This window comes from Rissa tridactyla, chromosome 2 (assembly GCF_028500815.1).
Source record: "Rissa tridactyla isolate bRisTri1 chromosome 2, bRisTri1.patW.cur.20221130, whole genome shotgun sequence".
In the NCBI taxonomy this organism is placed as follows: Eukaryota; Metazoa; Chordata; class Aves; order Charadriiformes; family Laridae; genus Rissa; species Rissa tridactyla.
The window spans coordinates 56524117-56541596 of record NC_071467.1 but is presented as its reverse complement, the minus strand read 5'-3'; the positions used below and the strand labels follow the sequence as shown (position 1 = coordinate 56541596).

Here is a 17480-nt window from a genome sequence, read left to right as displayed (position 1 = left end):
TGTCGCGGGGGGGGGCGGCGGCGGGCCGGGCACGTTGGCACATGGTGTATCTCCCCCCTTCCCCCAGATCTGTCGCTGCTCCAGGAGGACCTGCAGGAAGAGATCGACGGATGTGAGTGGGGCCAGGGGGGCGTGGGGCGGCTTTCGGGCGAGGAAGTGGCTTCAGAGGGGAGCGCCCACGGTGCATTGTGGGAGGCGGCGGGGGCACAGGAGGAGGAGGGAGGCCATGCTCCGCGCTTCCCTGTGTACATGACACGCAGCCGGGCACGCGTGGGGCAAGGCGGGCTCCGCCGAGCTTTCCCGCGGGGGAGCGGCGGCGGCGGCGGCGCCGCGCAGCGGGGTGCGTTGGCCGGCGGGAAGCGCGCGCGGGGCGGGGAGGGGGTGCGCGCGGGGGTTCCGTTAACGGCCGTCCCGCCGGGGGGGTGTGGTGGCAGCCTGAAGGCCGCCCTGGGGAACCGTCCCTTCACGGCCTGGCCACCGTGTGTGTGTGTGGACGCCTCCGGGGAGGAGAAACCTGCCGGCTCGGAGGCTGCAGCGTGTGGGTTGCTCGTTCCTTTTATATGTATATTTTTTCCTTATATCTGTATATATTTATTTTTTTTGTCCCCCTCCGCCTCCCCTCCCACCCCCCGGCCCCCTCTTCCCGACCCTGCTGGAGAGATGTGTGGAAAAGAGTTCATGTCAGGGAGCAAATTGCAGAATGTGGTGGCTCTGGTGCAAAATTACTAACTCAGGGGTATACGAAGCCTGGCTGGCAGACTGTAAAAATGTTACTCAGGTGAGAAGGCATCCGTTGGTAATGTCAGTACCGAGGGAGCTTCTTGGAAAGCAGAGGAGGATAAATTTTGGGGCGGAAGTGAAAAATGGAGGCGGCTGGTAAGGCAGGCGTCTGCCTCGCAATCTGCCGTGGGCGTGCGGACCCTTGTTGCTGTCTGAAGGTATTTTGTCTGACGTGCAGTCTGCACAGTGAGCCGCTCACCAGGGCTGGATTGCAGGAGAAAAAGCTTTCATTTTATGTCTTACGCTTTTAGGGGAGTGTTATTTTCACTTTTCAGACTTTACTGTGAGCGTTCGACATCTTCAGTTCTGTGATTTGATGTTTAAAAGGCTTTTATCATGCGTTGCCTTGTACAAAGAGGGAGTCTTTCTCCAAGGCTGCTTGCTTGAAATTCAGATTGATGGCATAGCTGTTTGTAAACTTTGTGTGATTACAAAAGGACTTTCTCAGAAGTAACACTTTTTTTTTTAAAAAAAAAAACCTCTGTGGTCTTGAATTTCCACTTAGATTATGATTTTTCTTGACAGGAGTTGAAGTAAGATATGGTTGTAGTCATTGCAGATATGAATCTGTAGCCGTGGGTTTCTGGTGATGGTTTGGATGTTATGGTCTTGTCTTTAAAGCGTAATATATGTGTGGAGATATGACTCAATCCAGATGAGAGCATCCTGAAGGCAGGAGCCATACTAAAAATTTGAAACCTCATTAAAAATTAACTGAGGTTTCGATGGAAGTAGATAAAAGTGAATAGCTCAATGCTTATGCATAATATTTTAAGAGAAAAAAATGGAAATCTGTATGAATCAGTGCTGTCTGGACATAGTTCAGTCACATGGTGTCTTTTATGTTTCTAAATTTTATGTGGTTTTGTTCTTGTGAGGTGGGTTTGAGATGAAGAAAAATAATACAGACCAGGGAGACCGTACGTATCTAGTAAAAAACAACGTTTCTTGTGCCCCTGTACAACAGGTCGTATGCAATTTATGAAAGCATTCCCAATTGATGCATTGTTTGATACTACATTTCATGGTTGCACATGTGAAACAGACAATGTCAAAAAAAGATGCAATTTTTGCCTGGCGGTGCCAAGCCTGAACCCCACCCTACAGTACCTCTCTATTGTAAATATTACAAATATTTACAGCTCTCTCGAGCAATAGACTTAGAGGCTTGTTTAGAGGTGTATTCCTGAAGTAGTAATGCAATTCTGAGAAAACTGGAAGTGCTGGCAGCTTTTATGCATGTGTGATTCTGCCAGCTGCAGTCTTGCTATTGAATGTGCTAGGCTGTAGTTAAGGACAAACAAGGAGAAAGCTATGTGGGCATACCTCTAGTCCTGGTGGTATAATTTAGGAAGAGAAATTGGGTAAATGCAAAATAATATGACTGAGATGGGATCAATTGTTTGGCTATTTTGAAAAGTGAACTATGTAGTTTCCGATAAATCTCTGGGCTTTTAATTGATCTAGTATCAAGTGATAGCAAAACATCTATGAGGTATGTTGGAGAAACCAGCAGTGGTTAAGGCTGGATGAATGTGTACAGATCTGGATTGGACATCTGAAGCTTGGTCTGTGATTAGGCATATGGTTTAGAACATTTTACATTTAGAACACTTTACATTTAGAACATTAGGTGTTCCTTTGTAGCTCCTCAATGAGTCTAGGTTTGATTCTGAATCACAAAATTGTACTTTCTTTATAATGATAATCTACAACGTGATTCACCATTTTCTAATACAATAAAAGTACAAAAGAAAATGAAAGAATCATTAACGTGACTAATATATACCTTTTATTGGTCATGCTCTAAGGCAGTAGGAGAAAGTCCTGGAGTTGAGCAAACAACAATGTATGGTTGCTGCTAAAAGTAAAGAACCAAGCATCTATATCTTTTTAGTTGAGCAAAGTTAAGAACAGCTATTTTTTGATCATTGTCTTTAAGGTCTCTGGGATTAAATATTTTACTGTAAAGTTGGAGGTTAATCAACAACTTGTACAACTGTACAATTTGTGCTCTCATTTATTGTGCCAACTCATTGGATGCTAATTAACCTGAAATATAAAACAGTAAATTATTATGTCTTTGGAGTACTGTTTTAACAGTTGCTTGTAAAAGAAAGTTTACAAGCAACAAGTTTCCCAAAGAGAACTTTTGATATAAATATTTAGGTTAAACGAAGCGTTCCCAAACTTCAACAGAGAGTAGTAAATCTGCGTTTGGAATAGTGGGAGACCTCAGAATATATGCTGTGGAAGGCATCTGTTTAAAAATTGCCTTTTGTTTATTTGTTTAAGAGGTCAGAGATTAAACGGGAGCTTTTATAAGAAAGGCTTTTAGAGACTAGTTGATAAACCAGCTGGATTGACTTTTAAATAATTAATTTCAGCTTTGGTTCGCATTTCTATTTTGAAAGCTTCATATTATTTTCTGCTCTTGGTTGCTTGGTAACCACTGGAAAGCTCTGATTTTTTTTTTTTTTTTTTTTTTTTCCAGGTGAATGCATACTTTACACCTGATGGTACATTACACAGATGATTGCTTTAAGTAGTTACATAGCTTGGCATGTGGTATTTCAGTACTTTAATTTTAGCTAATACTTCGCTTCTGTAGAGGTAGCTCCTAATGTCAGAGGCTATGATTTCTTAAAGAAATTCTGTCTCTCCCATATTCAGCCAGCAGCTTTTCCTTGATCAGTAGTTTGAAGTAAAAATAAATAAATAATTAACACCCCCCCCCAAACCAGTGAATGTATCCTGGCTGAACCTACCTAATGTTATAAAAGAAATTTCATTCCTAAATGTAAGTTCTTATTGTGAAAGGCAACTTTGTTATTGACTCTAACCCCTCAAATAAGTAACATATCATCGCATTGCATCTGTGTCAAGGTGAACCTAACAAGAATCCTTGCATGATATCCATTAAGGAAAAAAAAACCCACCCTAAAGGCAATAGGATGAAAATTCAAAGTGGAAGCCTGCAGAAGACTCCTCATCCCATCTGGCCGCTATAAGGTCGCAAAATTAAGGTAGTGGTTCAGTGTCACCTGGACAGTTACCCATAATGCTACTTGGACTGTTGGCTTCCGTGATCTTTTGTCTAAAATCTTGCACGGTATATGAAAAGAAGTCAGGGAAAATTTGGCTTTTGTTAAAATCTTTGATTTGTGCATACAAAAACCAAAATTGAATAAGGTAGCTGTATAAGCTAAGTATAAAACAGAAAAGAAAATAAGCAACAAAAATGCTTCAAAAGCAAACACGGGGGTTGTAGAATTATATTTCTGATGATAAATAAAATGTTCTTTATGACTCTTCCTTGATTGTGTGTGTTTCACACCCCCTTCCCCCACTGGAGGGGGTTTTGAAGATTGAACTGATCAGTACAGATAGATGCAATCAAACGTACCTTGATGCTGACTTCTTTCAGTCTGTCCATTGACGTGCGTAGGATGTGTATTCTGAAAAATAGAGCCATCTGTAATTAGAATTCAGGTTGTTAAAGACAGCTTTATTTAACTTGGATTTTAACTGTGATTTAAATCAGGAGAGGAAAGAAATTTTGATCTAATAACTGGTTTAATACTGTTTTGCATGTGTGTTTTTTGAAGAAATATTTGTTATAACTGGCAGCTGCATTTGCATACAACTTTTGGACTTTGGATAGTTGCAAGTACTATGTAGATGCTTTGGTGGTTACGTAGCTTAACATTCAGATTCTGAAGCTTTACCTTTTATCATGTTGAAAAATGGTGAGTGATAATTACTTTTTTTTGTACACTTACTGTTCAGATGTTTTAACTAAAAATGCAGAACATGGTATTTTAATATCTAAGCATAGTTTAGACAGTTCTGGTTTGAACTGTTAAATGAGTTTTAATAGATACATATATGTATACACTTGTATGTAAACTTGTTTTCCTTAGCATAAGAGTTTAACAGTAAGATAGATTTAACTTTTAACAATAACATAGTTTTTACAGTTATCAAATCTAGTGTTACTGGTTGGATTTTAGTTGTAGATTAAACAGTTATAAAGATTAAAAAAATACAGTAGCTGTAATCTAATATACCTCTGGTTTTAGTATTGAGTTCTTTTTAATTGATTGAAAAGAGACAGGTCTTTCTAGCCTCCTCCCAGCGGGCTTCTCAACAGTGAGTGAGCCAGTTATTCAGCTGAGCTAAAGAAAATACTCTTTGTGCATCTGCAGGTGTCAAAAGCTGTTTCATCTTTGTCTTGTTCCAGGTGATCAGCAAATTGTCTGGCATTAGCAGTGAGCTTGTGTTTGTTGAATGCTTTTAATTAAATTATTCTACACGTGCAACTTCAGTAGCACACAAGTCTTTTCCCAAATAGAAGCTAATTTAAATTTAATTTTTCTTTCAATTTTTTTCTCCTTTTTCCTAACACTTAAAGCCAAAAGGTTTTTGCTTGTTTTTTTTTTTTTTGTTTGTTTTGTTTTTAATAAATAAAATTGGTCTGTATTTACCTGTGGTGTCAAATCACAGTCACGGCTTGCTGCTGTGTTGTTGCTCTTAGTCCCTTGCAGTGAATTATGTTGGGATAACATGCATTCAGTATTTTAAAATTCACCTTACCTTTCCTGCAACTGTACATAGTAATATCAGAGCTTTTGTATTGTGGCTCCTTTGTTCCTTTACCACAGAACAAGAACTCGCAAATTTTGTTATGCTGTTAGTTGTTACGTATAGACTGCAAGTCTGGTCGCTAGTATGGCTAAATTTCCAACATAACGTTTGAATGCCAAGTTGCAGTGCTGACCTTTTGGTCCTGTCAGAGATTTAGCTCTGGTGAAAGAGTGCTGGGAGAGTTTGAGTTACTAGGATGGCTTTTCAGTAGGATGCAGTCTTTAATGTCGGTGTTGCAATAAATAATAACAGAAATTAATGTCAGACTTTCTGTTTCAGTTCTCTGGTGTGACTGAGATTCTGTTCCATTGGGAATCTAATAACCAGTTTATATTGCTAATGAAGCATACTTGTTAAGTCTGTTGTTTCCCCTGGAGATCAGGTTTTAATTCTCCTGACTCTTCAGTTTATTTCTTTGTCTTTTAATGTGGCAATTGACCCTTTATAGAAACTGTGAGACTCAGGTGGATGGCTCTGTCCTCATGGAACTCTGATTTTAGCAGTCTCAGGTGGGTAATGGTTAGTGTCTTTTTCTTGAGCAACCTCTTAGGATTCTGCAGAGGAGAGGTTGTGAAGAAAGGGTTGTGCTGGATTTGGTATAGGCTAATGAACCTTCCTCATGCAGCTGTACATGTTTTCTCCATTACACCTAGCAGAGGTTTGAAGAAGAGCTAATTTTTTTAGGCTTTCAGCTTCCCAAGGCCAGTAGCATCACTTCTCATGTGGAAATGGGCTTTTTACGAGCCACCTTTTATGTTCCTGTCTCTGGCAGGAATCCTCAATTAAGGTTGCCAGCTCCTCTTTTATCTTTTTATTATTTTTTTTATTTTGTCTGTGTCTCCTGATTTATCTCCTACGACTTCAGGAATTCTCCTCCCTTTCTCTCTCACTTGGAGGGGGAAAAAAAACAAACAAAAAAACCCCAAACAAACAAACAAAAAACCCCAAACCCGTAAAAAAACGGGAAGGCATGAATGAGTCAGGAAAGAGATGGAAATTTTCAAAATCTTAAGCTTGAGTGAAACCTCGCTGTTCATGCAGTTGCTTCTGACTGCTGACCTATTGTGGAGGTGGCAGACCGCACTGTGTTGAAGATAAAATGCCTCTCTTTCCTGTGTGTGTCTTTTGCTGCTGAGACTTTCCCTCTGTGTGGGCAGGAAGCTTTCTTTGTAAGGGTAGTAGCTGCAAGAGATGACTTGTAACAGTAGCAGAACTGGATGAAAGGACAGCTTCTGCTTTGGGAGCTGGAGTAACAATTCTGTCTTTGGAAGAGCAAGGCAGGGACAGCTGCCCCTGAAGGAACGCAGTACATCAGGGTTTCTCTGTCAGCTTTAGAAAGTATAGCATAAGAAAAATTAATGTGGCTTTTTCTTGGTTTGGGTGTGGTTCTTTCTGGCAATAGGGTTTTAAAATCCCGTCTAATATATAGGTTAAACAAAGTGTCAAAATACATTTGTGAAGGGTGTTCATTTTCAACAGCAGAACAACTGCACTGAGTGTTGAGAGTACTGGTTTGGTGGGGGGGGTTACTATTTTTGAGGTTAAGAAAAACGAAAGGCAAATAGTACAATAAATATGCATTATTCTGAGATAAAATTTCCCTAAAAGCTAAAAATACTAGTGTATAAAAGTGACATTCTATATGAGCGCTAATGCAGACTGTTGGAGTGTTTTTCTCTGATAAATAAGTCTGCGTAGGTATTTTTTTGTCTTGTTGCCATAGTGCCTGAATGGTTCCCAAATATTTGAATGGAAGAGAGACCACCTTTTCCTTCCTCTCTAGGCAGAAGGAAGAATAGCTTTAGTAGTCTTTAGGGATACTTGCTTGTGCAGGTTTGCTTGTATGTATGTTTTATTAGAGGAAACTATTTTAAATAACATTGAAATTTGCACCTGTGGCTGTTCTCACTTTCTAAGACTGAATCCACTGCTTTCTGTACTGCTCAGTCTTCTCCCATAGACTGGTTTGATACTTTATACTAAGCATAGACCGGAAAAGCATGAAGAGTTGCAGAAAGAATGTCCTCCTCTGAAAGCTCAGGAAACACGAAGGCTTATCCCACCAAGAGTTTTTAAATGCTGTCAAACAACATCTCACGAGTGTTGTCTGGGGTTTGAGTGGAGAGAGGAGGATTACAGTTAGGAAGTTCAAAGTGATTTATGTTGCAAAGCCATGTTTTATAGAATATGGATGTACTAATCAGAACTTGCCTTGTCTGCAGCATTTAGCCCAAATGTGTTTCAGTTAGTGTGACTGAACCAGTCAAAGTAACTGCACAGCGGTGCAGTGCTTGATTCAAGTGGAGCAGCTGCGTTAGTAGCTGATGTGTTATAACTCCTCATCTCATGTCAGCATTGCAAAGCTAGCACAAGCCTTTGGAGCGTTTGAGCTTCAACTGCTTGTTTCATAATGCTCTCCCTTACACTTAGACCAAGGGTAAAGCATATGTTGTTTGAACTTGATGTTTTTTTTGTTTACCAAATACCCATTTAGGGGCAGAACTTGAGCACAGCCCCAGGCGCAGTGAATGCATGTGTCCTGTCATGGTAGGACCAGGGAGACCATTTTGGTGGAAGATGAAGTGGAATTCTCTTTGTAGTGCTACAAAGTTTGCAGTCAGTCATAGAGGCAATCAAAAACCCCACAAGCAGCAGTGCTCTGCAGATAGAGGGTGGATGCCTTTCTTTGACTGTAAGGAACTTGTAGAGGGGGAAAAAAGTAACTTAGAGGAACTTCCTGCTTGCACTAGCTGACACTTGCTTCACTCCACCCTCATTCCATGATTCTTAATTGTATGCAGTTGTTTGGAAAGGGTAAAAGATAGGTATGTTAAGTAGCAGGGGACTTGAGCACCATAGTGATGGGCGTGACATGCTCCCAACAGGAAACTGGTGGACAAAATATAAACTGTTGATTGTTTTAACTGGTAGCTTGGATGTCCTTCTCTTTGTTTTAGTTTCCTCTGGACCAGCTTTTGTTGCAGGTCAAACCATTAACCAGTAGAAGGTACATTCTGCTGTTCTGCAAAGAAATGACTAATGAGCAATATGAGATGGAACTATTCCTTTGTTTCAGAATAAATCAGGATTTTTAGTGTTGCTTGTGTATGACTTGAAGAGACATATTTGTCTGTAGCTGCACCTGTTCTTGTTACTTAAAGAATTTTGTACCACCCCTTGTTTCCTCTGATGTTTGTTGAGAAATGCAACTGCTTTGGCATGCATGGTAACTATATCTTTTTTTGAAGGCCTTTGCTAGATGAAAATATTCTCTCAGTCTGTTGTGTTTAGTCTAGTGGGTCTTTTAAATTTGCTGTACCATACTTGCATGGTTCTGTATGTACATAGCTGCTTATTTTGATTCCTGCATCTTTCTTTCGTCTGCTAAATGGTGTCCAGTTCTGTTCCCGCCCCACCCTGAAGCTTTATTTTAAATGGTTTGCTTTGTCTGTGCTTCAGGCTGTTAGCAAGCTCTGCTATCAAAGTGCTACATGGGGGCTAATGTGATGAGCCTTGCTGTTAGCATGGCTCTGTTTGCATCAGAGCCGCTCTGCACTTACCCCTTCTTATCTTCCTTGCTCATACCTCTCTCCTCCTTCTCCCCAACTCCCAAACCCAGTCCCACCAAACTTGGGAGTGCAGACAACTGTCTATGCATTCAGGTGTGGTGACTTCACTACATTCATAAGAGACTTAAGATGGACGGTGTTCCATGTTTGAATGAGAAATTTGGGGGAGAGACAGAGAAAGGAAAGTGTGGTTCTTGTTTCTGCTAATATGGTGGACGGACTGGAATCTAGGATTATCACTTGCAGATTCCTTTTTTATTTTTTTCACCTGTTTTGTAATGTTGCATGATGAAATCGCACACTGGTCAAACTTGCATTTTTCTCTGAAAACATTTGTAATATCAGGGTAAACTTGTGGCACCTTATTTGCATTTTCAGTCTCAGAGTACAGCAGGAGAACAGAGATGATATATTTTAAGTGTCTTTTGGAAAAATCAGCTCCCACTTTCTGACAGCGGCACCTATGATCACCTGTGAGTGATACCTGGATGTGGCAGGCAAGATAGTGGAACTCAGCATTACAAATGCATTTTGTAATATTTGTGTAACTGTAATCGCAATAGATCTTGGTTAATGTTACTGAAGCAGTACAGTAAATTTGTGGTAGCAAATGAAGCTGAAATAGCACAACTGACGCTTTGGTCTGTGACATCATTGCGGAACCGGAGCTGCAATATAGTGCACTATGAAAGGGTGAGAGTAATGAGTTCCTAACTGTGGACAAATATAGATGTTTAGCTCATGCTTATGCTGAGGTAGATTTCTCTTTGCAGAACATCAAGATGCAAAATGATAATTCTCATAGTAAATAAGATGGAAAGGAATGCATTTGTAATATTGAAGGGCTGAGAACACTACTTGTGTTCTGCAGAAATCTGAATGTAAGGTGAATTTCTTCTTTCCTAGCATAGAGTATGGTGACTTGGAACGAAACCTGCTGCTATTATTTTGTGATTATGATATCAAATGTTTGGGCTTGTGGGACTACTATTTTTGCTTTACAATTAAACAGAAAAATTGCTTGCTGGAACAGCAGAACAGAACTAAGTCCTTTTTGCTATATTAACCTGGACACGGCTGTGGTAACAGTTGATGTAGACCATAGCAAATAGCCTGTACTACAGTTATACAGATATATCTGTAGCAACTGCCATAGAGACTTCTTAATAGATCTTGAGAATGCTTTGGGAATGCAGAAGATAAAATGAGGGAACTGTAATATTAGTTGGAAATCTCAAATCTTTAAAATTATTTGTTGCTCAGCTTTGAGAAATTAAAATTGCTCATTTTTAAATACCTGTTGTCTTGTAACTGAGTTTCCATGTCAAAATGAGGGAGGATATGTTTCTGCCTTGGAGCCTATAGCAGATATAGAAGAACAGAAAGAACAGTCTATGTCAAAGAGTTCATGCATTATGAAATAAAAGAAAAAAAAATAATTATTGTTTGAAACTTGATCTTGTGCACCTGTCTGTAAAAGACACGATATGATCAAGATCTTTGTGAAAGACACTATGGAGATGAGACATAGTAGAAAAATCAACTCACTTGAAAATTGACCTATAGGCTATGGCTTTATAGGGAACTGAGTTTTAAGTGGACTTCTGTTTTGTTGTATGTTCAACCAAGCTTGTCAATGGTCGACTAAGCACCTCTAAACATAGTTTATCTCAGTGAGATTGCTGTATGGTCCATGTTAGTTAATAATTGTGTCAAGTAATTGTATCCTTGCCACGAAACAGAGGAGAACTTAAGGGAAGCAGGAGAACTTAAAGTGGGTGTTAATACATTCTTTGTACAGTATGGACCAGATGCAAGATAGATAGACAAGCCTGAACAACTTCTACAAAAAAGAGCCAAACAAATGATTGGACAGGAAAATGAAGGTACAGAGGAGTTACTTGTCTTGTGTAATACAACAGGTCAATGATAGTCAGATATTGAAACAAAATCCAGTGTTTATCTTGTTTGTGATGCTGCTTTGTGTTTGGTGCTAGTAGTGTAGAGTTTTGAAGAGAAGTTTGCAAACTACTTAGTCTAGATAAATTAACACATTTATTCATTTTCCTCTACCTTGGTGCTTATGTGGACAGAAAATCGGGGCACTGTGATTGCTTTTTACACTGTTGTCCAACTATCCTTCCTCCTTCCATCACCACTAGTGACTTTAAACTGCTGGGGTAGGGCGTTTTTGTAGAAACTCCTGATTTCTTAGCTCTACTTCTTTTGCATGTTAGTGTGAACATGTAAGACCAGATTAAAAGGTACATAGGCTCTGAACTTGCATTAGTTTTCAGTAGTGTATTTTAGCTTAGATGCCTTCTGAGCATTTGGTCTGGACTTATTTGTACTGGTTTGAAAAAGTGAAGAATTCTAACTATCCCAGCCAAAACCAGTACACTTGTGTTCAAGGGTGTTTTTTGCATTTGTAATTTACAAAAGTGATCAAAGTTGGGTAGAAAGCAGAGGAGGGCTGAAGAGGAAATATTCAGTTAACAGCCTTTTGGATAGCTTTATTGGAATAACCTTCCAAGTGTAGGGAAAATCAAAGTGACTTGTTTTATTGAATAATGCAAAGTATGTTCTTTATGCATTTTTAGATGAGGAGTGGTTAGATTGTTGGCGAATCATATTTGGGGCAAGTTAAAGACGAACATTCATTTGAGGGGCTTTGTTAGAATGGGAATTCTACTGGGCTGATGCCTCTTTTCACTTGGATCGGTGTCTTGATGTTGAAAGTGAAAATGAATACGTAAGATAATTGTAACAGTACTTTAAAAGAACTATGTACTGTTCGTGTACTGATTGGTTTATTTTTATCACCCCCCTCTTCCCTGTTGGTGTTAGTGTAGCGCTTATCAGGATGCTGCCATTTAAATGATCTCTTTTGTGACTATAAGCTGAGATGCTGGAATTACTTAAAGAAAAAATGTTGCTCAGCATCAGTAGCAGAAGCACATTAAGCCTAACATAGTGCTAAACTTAATTTTACAGTGCACAAACACAGCAGAGTCAAATTCATGCACCTCACTTTCTGTTTGAACTAGTAGGAGGCATGAAACAGATAAATTGTAAGCAGCTGCTCATATTTTTATCATTGATATTTACATCTGATATAGAATGGATTTAGCAGTTTGGTTAACTTAAGTGGTTTCACGAGGCAAAAATTACAAGAACATTCAGTTTACTAAATCAAAGGTGTCAGACATCTAGTCAACTTTGGTGCATGTTTACATGTTGAGACATACAGAGTGCGCAGTTGCCATGTTCTACAACGTCTTAAGATGACATCCACATTAGACCACTCACTGTAGGAGAGCTAAGGGAGAATAAATGTAGAGGGGAAAGAAAGGAACATGGAACATAAAGTTGAGGTTGAGAGGAGAGAATTGGAGAAAGTAAGACTAGTGGTGGTTGATGTAATGATCAGCATTTTTTTTAATTCACGCATATGATAGCTAAATAAAAATAATTATATTGGTGACGATAATTATGTTGGTATTTTGACATAGTTTCATCAATTTATGCTTTTAAATTTGTAGTATGATCAACAAACTTTAAAATAGGAAAAATAGGACGCTGTCAGAGTTAATTTCACTGAATATTAGAGTGATGGGTTTTGTTCTTCCCAATTGGTTATGTCACAACTTGACTGTATTAATTTAAGTTCTGTAGTTTAGAAATCGATCTCAGTGCAGTGGTTTAGCTCCTTAGTGAAGGGCGCAATTATAATTATGCAACCCCCCCCAAAATTATTGCAGTTTATTTCCTGGAATGAGGAGTATCTGTGTAACTTATTTCATGTGTGGATGCTGCAGAATGTTTTTGCCTCAAAGTGTGTCTTGACAGTAGGAGCTTGCGTACGATAAAATGTTCTGTGAGGAGTGGCTGAGGACTCTGTGTTTGCCTAGTTTGGAGTAAAGGAGGCTGAGCAGCAACCTCATTGTTCTCCACAGCTCCCTGAGAAGGGGAAGAGGAGAGGGAGGTGCTGATCTCTTCTCCCTGGGATCCAGTGGGACACATGGGAATGGTTTAAAGCTGCTCCAGGGGAGGTTTAGACTGGACATTAGGAAGCATGTCTTTATTGAGAAGGAGCATGGTCAAACACAGGAACAGGCTTCCTAGAGGGGTGATTGATGCCCCAAACCTGTCAGTGTTTAAAAGGCATTTGGACAGTGCCCTTAATAATAGCTTTTGGTCATCCCTGGATTGGTCAGGCAGTTGGACTAGATGGTCATTGTATGTCCCTTCAACTGAAATATTCTATTCTAAAAAGACTAGTCTGTGAGAAAGGTGCGTGGCATAACTATAAACACAGGAAAACCTGTTGTTTTAGTTGGATCAATGGGTTGAATTAAAGGCCTTTGAGTCTGTCAAAGGACATAGCTTGTTCCTTGTTAACTTAACCTGACATAGAATCTTAACTTGCATTGTGAGTGCATTTTTACCTTCCCCCACCTTTTCTGTGAAAAATAAAACCAATTCTTGCAAAAGACTAAACCAACCAAACAAAAAAACCCCAACCAAACCCACAAACTCAAACCAAATACGGATTCAAACGCTTGTGTAAACTTGGGGTTACTAAGTGCTTTCCCTTTGTGCTGCAATAGCTTTCTGCAGCTAACCTTTTTGAGCCTTCCCTTTCTCCCCCTGCAGTTTGTTATCCACTGCCTTAGGCATATCCAGAGAATGCCTAAGGTTCCTCTCCCCAGATTACTCTTCCATCTACTTTGTCTTGCAGTTCCTAGCAAGCTTTCTTCCTTGCTCCTGTCTCCCAGATTCTTCTTACACCCTTGATCTTTTCCCATCATTTGATCATTTCCCTTCATTTGATTTCTGGCAAGGGTTTCATGTCCTAGCAGCAAGTGCAGAATTTGGACCCTCCTCCAGGGATGGGATTTATTTATGACTAATTAAACAATGTCCGTTGATTCTTTACCTAGAAAATGGGAGAAATAGTTTGTTGGTAAAGGGATGCTATTAACTCAGCTTGGTCTAAAAATGGAGAGTTTGGTGCTAGATCTTTTGACATTTAAAATAGGTTTAGGAAGAAGTTCAGAAAATTGTAGTTGCGTATTCTGAATGGCGAAGATAATGGTACAATGTCCGATAACCAATTTGCATAACATAGTATAGTTGTATGGAAGGTAAGAGGACAGTAATCTTTTCTTTCTTCTATAGAGTTCACTTTTTTTTTTTTTTTAAAAATAACCATTGTTGGATTTCTAGATCTGTCTGTCTGCTGTCCAGCTTTTTTTGCCAGTTTTCAAAGGGCTTTCAGAGAAACTTGGCTAGACAGAAGAATATTTGTAGTCTACTGTAGTGTTGTTGTATCTTCAGGAGTAATGCAGGTGACCTGGTATGGTTCTTGCAAATAAGTGAATGCATTTGCAATACTAGTAAATAAGTGATTGCATTTGCAGGCTAAGGTGTTTGTTATGGGACTGAGTTTTTGAGCGTTTTAGAAGGCATATTGAAGACAGAAAAGGTGATAGTTCAAATCCTAATTCTTCAAGCAGCTTTGCGGAGCAGGGATGGACCCCTTTTCTATTTCATTCTGTTTCCATGTTGATAAAGGTGTCTGGAGTTCCCTATTGAGTTGTTGGTTAATAATTATGCAATAGGTGAATTGTGCCTATTTTAATTGGTAGTCGGATATAGTAATACACATCTGAACTTTTTAACATGTTTAATTTAGGTTTTTCTATTTTAAGAAAATTTCTTTTTTTATTTTGCTAAATGATGTTGTATTAACTCTTTATCTCTGGGCTAATTGCTCCTATGATTTTAGTCTATGCTTCTTCAGAAGGCTGACTTTAGAATTAGCTGAAAGTAATTTATGTAATAAAAATACAAGGTATAAAAATACAATTTGTAAGCTAAAATTATTGTGAACCTTGGATGTTTTGTGAAACATCATCTTTGGGAATTTAGAGAAAATTACTCAAAATCCATTTATTCCAATTTATAGGTAATAAATCACTTTCTCGTGTAGAAAAGGCTTTATGGGAGTTGGGGAAAGCTAGGGGGAATGATGTAGTGCAGTGAGTAAATATGTTGTCAATGGGACCTTGTTTAGACTTCTGTGTTACAGACCAACAACAGACATCATTTTAGTGTTAAACTACTGTGATTATAAGGAATATTTCTGATGTCTCTGATAGTTGGTGTGGATGACTACAGCTCAGAGTCTGATGTGATTATTATACCTTCAGCCCTGGACTTTGTCTCACAAGATGAAATGTTGACGCCTTTGGGAAGACTGGACAAGTACGCTGCAAGTGAGAACATATTTAACAGGTATGCTTTTTAAATGTCCTGTCTGGCTAATGGTATGCAAACTATTCATCTGATTCAAATCTGACTGAAGTTAATTTGCATGAAATACAAATAGTTTAAAAAAACTCCAACAACTTTACAAAACTTTTCAGTTTCCACTCCTCCTTCTGTTTGCTGATACTCCTTCTACTTACACAGAATGAAGTACTAATGATAACAGAAAAGCATTCGCTTAAGCAGCTATAGTTCAGGACTTCCTGAACTTTTTCATTAATTGGTCCACATCCTTGTAGGTTTTTTGTGGATGTTAACATTCCTGCTGACACAGGACTAAGACATTTCCCCGTTTTTATTTCTGTAATACTACTACTACATTTAAAAGCACAGGTATTGTAGCGTACTCTAGACAGACATAGGCTCCCCACCTGCACAGAGGCACCCTGCAATGAAATGGAGAAATTCAAAACCAACGCTTATTTTAACTGTAACTGCAAACAGTTACAAAAATCACAGAAATGTATAAAATATGTTAAGGTTGAGGGTTTTCTGGTGTTTTGTTTTAACATAGTTTAGTTGGGCTCCAACTAAATCTTCAACAAAGCATGTTTGCTTTTATGTTGAATTCTTAATTCAGTAGTATGCGGAAGATAAGCCAGTGATCAATCACCCTGTAGGTTAACCTCTATTTTGTTGTTCATGGCCTGAGTTCTGTAAGGATTTAGCCCTGTGCTTAACTTTAGTCATGTGAAGTATACTTTAAATTCTATGTGACATGTGTGAACATCCTGTGTTTGGAAGGTTTTCATTCTGATTGAACTGAAGTTAACAATTACAGAGTGGTTTCTATTACTATAACCTGCATAAATCTGAATGCATAAATTTAGTTCTGAAATGCCTGATTTTAAATTTTTTTGTTTTCCTGAAATCCAAAGTTTGTGGTATTTTACAATTTGAGATGAAATCAGCAATTTGCCAACCAGGAGAGAGTTTCTGTGTGTTTGACTTTTCGTGGGGAGGGAGGGAAGAGGAGCCTTTTAGGGCTACAGGTGACAGTTATGTATTAAAAGTCAGTAGGGCAGAGAACAAACTCATAAACTCAAGTTGTGCGACTTGAATTTTAAGTGAGAATAGTGGTCCTAATATTTTACTTGCCCGTTTAAGAAAAAACTGTCTGAGTCTCTCAGTATGGATTGTATGGGGTATGGGGCATGCATAAGCTTGAAATCTTTTTGATCACGCCATCCAGCTTTATGCATCCCGTGCTTGCCTGTGCTTTTCTGCAGGGGAAGATGGGTGGAGTAACTAGTTTTCCCCTGGGGTGTTTTTGTGTTTGCTTGTTTGGTGCTTGTTCTTTGGGGTTTTTTTTGTTTGCTGTTGTAAACAAGTTGTTTAATCCTAGCTCTTTTTGTAGGCCTACTGTGTTATGTAGCATAAGAAAATATAGGAAATAGCATATGATAGCCATTAGTGATAGTGAGTAACTATTGCAGGAAGCTTATGATGATTCAGCATTAGTCAGTGTCAGGAATAATTGAAGAGATTTTTGCTAGACAGATGAACTGGAGCATTTCATAGGGAAAAGATAAGAATGAACAACTTAAATGTAATTTAATTTATGCCTCTTAGTATGGTATAATCACATCCAATTCCTTATATGTAATTTAACATTATTTTATATTATGATTGAGTTAATAATATTTCAGTTGTTTCTGTGACCTTGAACCTGCATTTGTGTGGAAGCTTCAAATTATAGGTGCCCAAACCCTTGAAACGTAATCATTGAGCTTGGGTAAATTAGGGTAAGATTTTTTTTTTCTTTCAATGGATGAATTTGCTTTTAGTGTGTGGTTTGTTTTTTGTGTTTTGTTTTGTTTTTTTAATATTTAAATTTCATTTTAAGTATTATTTCTCTTTGCATTTGTTATTATTATCATTTTCTATCTGGTTAGTCATCTTCATATGTAATCACACACATTTTCACTGTGTGATTATGTTGAATGATAAAAGTGAAGTGATTTTTTTTTTTTTTTAACAATTACTACAAAAGCCTAGTCTCCTTTGAGTGGATTCCTTGAGGACTCATAATTTCTCAGCTGGTGTATGAAGGCCAAAGCAAGTTGCTCTGAGATGGAAATGAATCTATGTCTGCATCCTAAGAAAATTTTAGCAGATCGGACTTGGGAATTGCAAATGGGAATTGTTTCT

General features: G+C 38.7%; 1 protein-coding gene across 9 annotated transcripts in view; it reads left to right on the top strand.

Moving 5' to 3' along the window:
- The window catches only part of PPP4R1 (protein phosphatase 4 regulatory subunit 1), a 69455-nt gene that overhangs the window by 447 nt on the left and 51528 nt on the right, over nt 1–17480 (top strand). For 2 of the 9 annotated variants that reach the window (XM_054189879.1, XM_054189881.1), the window contains exons 2-3: nt 68–112; nt 15212–15296. In XM_054189879.1, the coding sequence (XP_054045854.1) occupies nt 68–112; nt 15212–15296 (130 nt within the window). The other 7 variants (XM_054189877.1, XM_054189878.1, XM_054189876.1 and 4 more) reach the window with 7 other exon arrangements.